The 9,167-nt window shown below is 31.8% G+C and overlaps 1 protein-coding gene across 1 annotated transcript; it reads left to right on the top strand.

Annotated features, from left to right (window-relative positions):
- Nucleotides 1–5,009: 5,009 nt before the first annotated feature.
- On the top strand, nt 5,010–8,543 carry LOC146956829 (guanine nucleotide-binding protein subunit gamma 2-like). Its single transcript, XM_085731772.1, has 4 exons — nt 5,010–5,620; nt 7,819–7,871; nt 7,990–8,034; nt 8,140–8,543. Exons 1-4 carry the CDS (start codon nt 5,477–5,479, stop codon nt 8,222–8,224), a joined length of 327 nt encoding a protein of 108 aa, XP_085587898.1. The 5' UTR covers nt 5,010–5,476; the 3' UTR covers nt 8,225–8,543.
- The last annotated feature ends 624 nt before the right edge of the window (nt 8,544–9,167 follow it).

A 9,167-nucleotide genomic window follows, 5' to 3' on the forward strand; every position in this document is an offset into this window, starting at 1 on the left:
GATTTGAACAGAGTTTTGAAACTTGAAATGACCAAAATGCCCCTATGGGCAAAACTGGCATAAAAATGACTTCTCATGCAAATTTTGAAATGGATTTTGACATAGAATGAAACAGGGATTTATTCAAACTATTTGAAAGGACTCAAACAAGTTTTTAAAAGATTGAAAGAAATCTTAACAAAGGAAATGACTAAAATGCCCCTGCATGTGAATTTTGCAAATAACATTGAGATAAGATGCAGAGAAAGATGCAATTGATCAGAGACATATCAAATGACTTAAAATGCAAGAAAGGAAAAATTAATTAGTATTTTTAGGTCCAAAATTAGGGTATAACAAGGTGAATCCAATTCAGGTACAATAATGAAAACATGAAAACACTATAAATCATTCAACAACTCGCTTTTTTTTTTTGAATTACATATATTATGTACCCAAAAAAGAGAATTACATATATTCATCAATAGAATTTCAATGGAACATTCTATACTTGAATTCCAACCTTTCAACAAATTTGTAAATCATTGATTGATAATTGTTAAAGAGAGGGTTCGTAAAAATTTAATTTCATTTAACTATGATTGTGGGGAGAAGAAAATGAAAAGGTAAATGATTTTATGAGAATTGATGTAATAAGATGAGGTACATATGTGACTTTTTAATCTCAACCATTTATTTTTGATCTAATGGGTGATGATCATTCTCACCATTCTCATATAAAATAGCCATTCTCATAGTAAACATCCTCTATATATATATATATATATATATATATATATATATATATATATATATATATGTGTGTGTATATATATATATATATATATACACACACACACACACACACATATATATATATATATATATATATATATATATACATACACATATATATATATACACACACACACACACACATATATATATATATATATAGGGAGCCCATAATATGGACCTCTTTTATTAGGGGTCCACCCATGGTCCTTGCATATTGATTGGCTATAGCAGGTAGTTTTTGTTCCTTCCCATTTTATTTTTTTGGTGATATGTTCCTTCTCACTTTACACTGTACAAATTGAGAAAAAAGGAAAAGTTGTTGGGTTGGGTGTTGTGTTGGAAACCACCGCCACTACCAATCAATTCCACATTTCACAGCAACAAATTTACATGGCTGAATGTAAAATGAAAGAACAATCAATCCCCAACAAATCTAAGTCACTATTTTTTATAGGATAGTGTTAACTTGTGCCCTTAGGGCACATGTTAAAAAATTCAAAAAAAGAAATATTCTCTAAAATTTTGTACATTTAATTGATTAAAAAATTAAAGATTAAAGCATTGCACACATTCCAATGAATTATTTTCATATTTGAATCATTAATTTGTGCCTTGAGGGCACAAGTTATCATTTTCCTTTTTTTATACACCTTCAATTTCATCCCTCAAAGGTTGACCAAACACAACAACAACAAACAATGAAACTGTTCATTGGATACGGCAACATCCTTGAAGCCGTCATCATTTCCGACAAGCTTACCAACAGATTCAAATACTACGACATCCTTGTGTGGTCAATCATTACATTAAACACTAGTAAATTCATTCCCAATCCTTAATTTGATCAAATATTATATAAAAAAGATGTAGGTAGCATTCAAGGAAGCACATGCAGGGAAGAAGGCTTGCAAGGAACCAAGTGTGAACATCATTGGACTCCAAGCCAACCTTCTCTGTGTGCTGGCCGACGAAGGTCTGCTCAACATTAAGATATACATGGAAGAAGGATACGAAACTTGAAAGGGAAAATTACACTCACCTCCCCTGAGGTTTGGCTAAATATCACACACCTCCCCTCTAGTTTACTAATAAACAAAAACCTCGGCGTCAGTCATCTGTTATGTTTCATTTGAAAGAAAAAATTGAAACACATTCATCTGTGCTCTCAGCTATGTACTCACGTTTTCCAATTTGTTATCTATCCTTCCTCAAGTTTAAAAGACACGGTGAGAAATTAAGCAACTCTCAACAATGCATTTGTTAGAAATTTTCATCTTCTAATTCACAATAACATCATGGCTTATTTTCTTTTTATACATTATTTTGCTCATAATAAAAAGAAAAATAGTATCAATTAAACCGCATCAACAAGCAATTCCAAACACACTTGAGACAAAAAGTATGTACTTGTATGTAGTCTTGGTTGAGACAAAACAACAAACAGCTTGTGAACAAAGTTATACATACTTCTATAGAAACGAAGATGAGTTGCCTCTTGCAACTTCTGAGTTTTGTTTCCTTCAACCCCAATATCTGTATAGTACAAAGGGAGATAAATGAATTCAAACATGGCAAACAGTGACACCACACCTTACCATCCACACCACACACACTTTTTGTAATCAAGGATATGATGAAGATGAAGGAAAACAAAAAAGCAACATGGTGAAATAGAAAGTATCAAGTTCTTCTCAAAATGGATGTGTGACTTTATTTGCTTACATCAGGTTGTAGCATCCTGAATGATGAAGATGCAGGCAGTCTTTTAACACAATTCACAGACGGCGTTAACGGAGGAGGGGGATCCGTGTCAGTTAGAAGCAAATATAAGGGAGGTGATTGATCAAATAAAAACTAGAGGGGAGGTATGTGTCATTTAACTAAAACTTAAGGGAGGTGGGTGTAATTATCCCAACTTTTTTTGAAGGAATGGAGTGAAGAAATAAAAGGGAAATGTAATAGCGATTTAATTTGTCCAGCTTAAACCAAAAAGGAACTAAATCTACCTACTATAGCCAGTCAATTTGCAAGGACCACGGGTGGACCATAATAAAAGAGGTCCATATTAGGGACTCCCATATATATATATATATATATATATATATATATATATATATATATATATATATATATATATATATATATATATATATATTCCATTTTAACTTCTTAAAAAAAAAAAACCTTTTTATCTTCAATTTATCTGAGCAAACAATTATGGATACAAATTGCCTATCTTACTCTCACTATCCCAGGTTTTACCAATGGTCTCTTGAACCACATTCATCTCTTATACAAGTCTATTTCTGATTTCAAACCAACATTGAACAATTCTATTTCTCCTAGCATACGTGCTTCATAATATATGGTGTCATTATAATACTAGAGTGAAAACTATCAATGTAAGTAAACTCTATGAATGACAAAAATTTATTCATGTTGAACAAGTGACACCAAACATACGATAGAAAGGCGAATTGTGTTCTTTAAAATTTGATGAAATAACACTTAAAAAAATTAATCAAATTAAATAAAGTGCTTAGAAATAAATTTAATAAATTAAGAGACAATAAATAAAGGTGCTGAAAAAGTGAAAATAAATAATATAAGATGGAATCCATGGGTTATACAAGATGAATTCTCCTCTTTCAACCAATTTTATTTTTCATAGGCAAGAGTCATAGGTCGAACTCTTGACCTTTGTGTTATTAGGCGTCCAAATCTCTTACTATTTTTACCAACCTATTGTTAATTCTAAGATAGAATTTCAACTATTTTTTTAATTACGTAAAAAATAGTAAATGAGTTTAACTGATTCTCTTCATCTCTATGCAATTAATTTTTTTTCTTCTTATAATTAGTTCAAAGGGTGTACTTATCGATAGTGTTAGTGTAAATTACACTCATCCATTAAAGTATATGAGTCTTACATAACTCTATTGTTTTATATTTTAATGAAAGTAAGAAAATTTGACATAAATTTTAAAGCTGGAGTGAAGTTTCATAAATTTTTTAAGGAAAATGTTATTTTTCTAAAAAAATAGTATCAAGAATTTATCAAGTCACAACTGGCAAGTTTTAATTTACTTTTTAAAAAAAATATTTGTTTGTTTGTAAACTTAGAAAGTACATTAAATGCAGAGATTTGTCATTGAGAGAGCAAAGTGCCAAACCAACTACAGAAATGAAGAGTAAAACAGAGATTAGACCATCTCCAATGGCCTATTGAATGTGTCATTCAACTTGTTGAATCATTGGAGGAAGCCTATTGAAGATGACGTGGATGAAGAGGGTGTTGAAAGGATTCAACAAGTTGAAGCTGGCCCGCAGACGCCACGTAGCGCGTCATGGTTTGTGAAGCCGAGCGCGTGTAGTGCACGCGCCGACAGGGCGCGTGAGGAAATGTAGGACGCGGAGAGAGAAGCTTTTGTGGATAAAGCTGTGACACGTGGTGCACCACGATTGGCTGCTTGGATTTTGATTTTCTTAATAATTTGGACTCAATTATTTCATTGCAAATATTTTTTTTATTTTTTTTTTTACCAAAATTCGTGATTTTTTTTCCTCTACAAATAGAGACTTGGATCATTTGATTAGGACACAAAAAAAAACCAAGTTTTTCACTCTCTTAATCTTATTATTAGTTTTTCTTGTGTGTCGCGTGCTCAGTTTGTTGTATTGCATTTTAAGTTAAGAAAATAAAAATAAATTATTTTACAAAATTTTGCTTTTCCAAAAAAACTAAAAAATAAATTGTTAATTGTATTATTTAAATTTAATTACTCCCTCCGTTTCAAAATGAGTTTCGCTTTAGCAAAAATAATTTGTTTCAAAATGAATGTCACTCTCACTTTTCAATGTACTATTAATTACTTTTTTCCAACAGTACCCTTAATTATTACTATCCACACAACTTTCAAAGTATCATTTTGTACTTTAATTTATAATGATAACAAATACACCAATAACTAGCGAGGCTATTTTAGTAAAAGTATCATATCTTTGGACGACATTATTGCATTCCTTAATCTGTGTGCAATTGGTTAAAGCGACACTCATTTTTATTATGTAATTATAAAACAAAAATTAAATAAGAATAAGAAATAAATAAAAAGTGGTGGGGTAGGGTGTTGAATGAAAAACCACTAGAGAGAGGTAAAAGTTGAATAAGTGTTAAATTAAAAGAGTTAAAATGATGTGGAGTATTGGAAATTAAAAAAGTGGGTGTTGAATGGTTTTAACCATTGTACATGGTCTTAGTAAAACAGAGATTTGTCATTGAAAGTGTAAAGTGCTGCCAACTGCACGAACAGAACAGAGCCAGAAACTACGACTTAAACAAAAGTCTTGAAACGTTGGAAAGTAAGAGAGAGAGAGAGAGAAACAAACAACTTCACAAAACATCAAACTTAGAAAAATCCAAAACACAGACCTGAACTAAACTGAACCCTCTTTCTCTGAATTTTTCACAAACAAACAAACACACTTCTGGCCTGTCTCTGTTTCTGTCTCTGTGTTTTGCAGTACAAGTTACAATCTTGAACACTTGTCTTTATTGGGTCAATCAATATCATTTCTGGGTCATCTTTCTTTCCATAAAAATGGAGTCTTTGTTCTTAATCATCTCCGTTTCATAGACTTTGCAGTTCATCAAGCTAGTTTTTTTTTTCTTCCATTGTTACCATCTTAGCATCAGAAAATGCAATCGGATGGGTCCGAATCCGAGAATCACATGACCCATCACCGGGTTCAGTCTCAGTCTCTTTCTTCTTCAGATACTAGAGGGAAACATAGAATACATGCTGAACTTAAAAGGTTGGAACAGGAAACAAGGTACTTAGAGGTAGCTACTTCATCTTCATCTTTACCATGTTTTGAAGTTTTGTTCTTTATTGGGTGGTTTTTATATCAAAGGATTTTATATGAGTATGGTTTAGGAACTATGATGAGTATGGTAGTTTAATCTTTTGATCATGTTGGTATTGTTAGAAACAAATGCTATCTGTGAAATTGATCATGTTGCCTCCTATGCTATGAAGCACGGATACCGACACCGGACACGACACGAACACCGACACGTAGACAGTGCTAATAATTTGAGTGTAATTATATATGTCGGTGTCGGACAGGACTATGGTGGATAGTAAATTATGAGTATGGTTTAGGAAGTATGATGAGTATGGTAGTTTGATCTTTTGATATTACTATTACCTAAGGTGATCAATGTATTGATGCATGAAATTTTTTCAAAATTATGTTAACAGAATTTGAGTTATCAACTGTACTTAGTTAACAAAGTGTGTTTTTAGCTGGTAATTTTGTGTTTAAAGATGTATGAACATTGGAGCCGAGTATCCATCCACTGTTGTTAGCGAGTCCTCACTGAAGAATGAAGCTAAATCTTACTATGATTGATGATTTGTGGATTAGTCTCTCTATATGTATTACCAATTTGTCAATACAAATACAACTATACAGGCTTGATGATTTAAATGGTATAATTAAACATATCTTCCATTTTATACTTTTGTTTCTATTGTTTCTGTCTTATCACAGTTGTGAGATGAGAATTGTGGTTTGTTCAACTTCACCTGTTCATTTTGTAGAAATTTTTCAAAAGGTCCATTTATTTGCATTTAGGTCATAAATTTTCTTTGAGACGACTTGATAGAATCAACTAATACCAGAAATATATCTTAAGAAAGTGATTGAAGAAATGATGCGATTCTAGGTTCACTTTCCTCCTTATCAAGTCTGAGTAAATTCCCAACACCCTAACTAACTCCGTTAACCTTCTATTGGCTAGTTCCAATAGTATATTAATTCAGTTAAAGCCCGCCTTTACATATATCTTCTTAACTACTGGCCTCCTGTCGCGACTCTAAGTCGACGTGTAATTTTATCACTCGTTTTTACTAGTGTGACTTTGAATCTTATTGGAGTGAGGGATGTGTTGAGACTCGGTAGTTGTACTATACTTATCTGGGGAGTTAACTACATAGTGAGAGAGAGAGATGTGGAAATCATTCTTTCTATAGTCTGGTTTCTATCAACAGTTCAGCCTCGGACATACAATAAGTCAGTCCATCTTTCTTGATGGATTAGCTTAACCTTGAGATGTGTCCGACAAACTTCGAAATACACTCTATGCAGTTTGAGACTTTTATGTGATTTTTTATTTTGGAAATTTGTAGGTGGTTTTACCAAATGTTTGTTTGTGGTACACACACAAAGACCTTAATATTTTTTTGTCTATAGGATAGAAGTTGAGGTTTGATGTCTTAGGCTTTAATACTAATTCCCTCGTTGAAGCTAGTAAACAAGATGCAGAAATTTAGCTAGTCTTCCTTAGTATAGTATGGGAGTTCACATAGTTGGCAATTTGATGTATTATGGTAAATGTACCTTTTTCCATAACGTTATTTTCTCAAGAAAATTTACTGGAACTTGGAGTGATAATTTCAGTCTAGTGATCTTTAAATTGTGTCCTAAAGCAACACAGTATGGGACATACTACAGAGGGAATATGATTTATCATTAAAGTCCTTTCAATCTTATGGCATCTCTTTTTTTAAGGAAGAAGCAAAATGTTAAGATGTAAAGTCTAAATTTTGTGACTAATTTGAAACAATGAGCATGGTGTAAGACTTGCGCATCCATAAAAATAGAAGCATGATAAAAATAATTTGGACATGCACACATAAGTTAAAAAAAGGTAAAAGCGATTTTTTTAAATAATTAAATGATGTATATATTTGTGACCAAGCAAGTTTGTCTCCAGCATTTGACAAAACCTTATTAGTAAGAAATAAGAATCTTTAATAATCCTGAACACTTAGTTTTCCTTTTTAAGTTAACTATTATGTTTTTGTTTTCATTGTTCTGTCTTATTGGCTCTCTGCGGCATGACTTTCGTACAGACTTCTGTAATGAAATTTTTTGGAGCTTTTTCTGTGGATGCTGATTGTGGTTCTTAGCTTTTCTTCTAAGATTATGGCTGCAAGTGTTTCGATTTAATATTCACTAAAAAAATGAATGCAGGAAGAGCTGGAAAAACTTGAAAGGATGGATAAAGCATCAACAACATGCAAAGAGTAAGCTTAAAATTAATACTAAAATGGTTCTATCATGTAGTTGTATCATAAATGTTAGCTTGATGCACAGTCCATATTAGTTTAACTTTGAATTTCCATCTTCTATTTTTGTTGCCAGATTGCTGAGTAGTGTACAAACAAGACCTGATCCTTTTCTTCCATCGTAAAACCGCTTCTCAAAACTTTCTTGTGTTTGTTTTGCATCACATTTGATCTTTGATATATCATATATCTTACTAACTAATGATACAATTTTCTGGTTTGACAGAACAATTGGTCCCTTGAATCGCTTATGGGATCGGTGGTTTGAAGGCCCCCAAGATTCGCAAGGCTGCAGATGCTGTATTCTTTGAAAATAACTACTCAGTTTTATTTGGATTGATTTATTTGATCTTATGTACCGACACGAATACTTGTGAGACTGTTTGGGAAAGCTTATAGAAACAGCTTATGACATCTCCATAAGTTGTTTTCAGCGTATTTCCATAAACTTTTCAGGATAGTTTATGAAAACAGTTATAGCTTAGATTAAAACAATTTGACTTTATATTATCTTTTGTTGTAGATTATAGAAATATCGTACATATAAGCACTTTGTATTCCTTTATATACCTGATTGGTCTAGGAATTTACAAGTTTTGAAACAATATTGTTATTGGTAAATTTTCATTATATTCTTTCTTGTTCAGATGACAATTACTGCAAATATGTAGTTTTTATGTTTCAGATTATCATAATTCATAGCCAAACTTTGTCAATGATAATCAACAGTCAATTCATAGATTTTATTTTCCTCTCATTGTGAAGTGTGAGGTAATAAAACAGTTGGTCTCATTAATGGACCCTTAGAGAGCTATAGTCTTTCTACATTTGATCATATGATGCTTGGGAAAATATAGGGGTGTTTGTGACATTTAGATAGAAATGAGGGGGGTTGTTATAATTTTCCTATTTTTAGAGCATTTGATCTCCAAATATTATTTATATGCATTACAGCTATTGCAATAACAAACATGGTATTGTATTTAATGGCCATTGTACATTACTAGTATTTTTTAATCTTACTAGTTGTTTTCACTCTATTTGAGTGTTAATATTGTAGTATCTTCTTTGTCATAAACTATAGTTATTGGATCTTGGGGAACATAACTAAATTCCAATACAATGAAACTTGTTGTATTGTATTAGCTAGTTTCATCCACGCAACTTGTTTTTTAGGGTATTTATATACAAACAAATACTGAATCAAAAAAAAATTAAGTTAATTTCACTTGCATTTCTTGAAGTATATACCAA

Source organism: Medicago sativa, chromosome 1 (genome assembly GCF_051527215.1).
Source record: "Medicago sativa cultivar Bolivia chromosome 1, Bolivia_mono, whole genome shotgun sequence".
Classification (NCBI taxonomy): domain Eukaryota; kingdom Viridiplantae; phylum Streptophyta; class Magnoliopsida; order Fabales; family Fabaceae; genus Medicago; species Medicago sativa.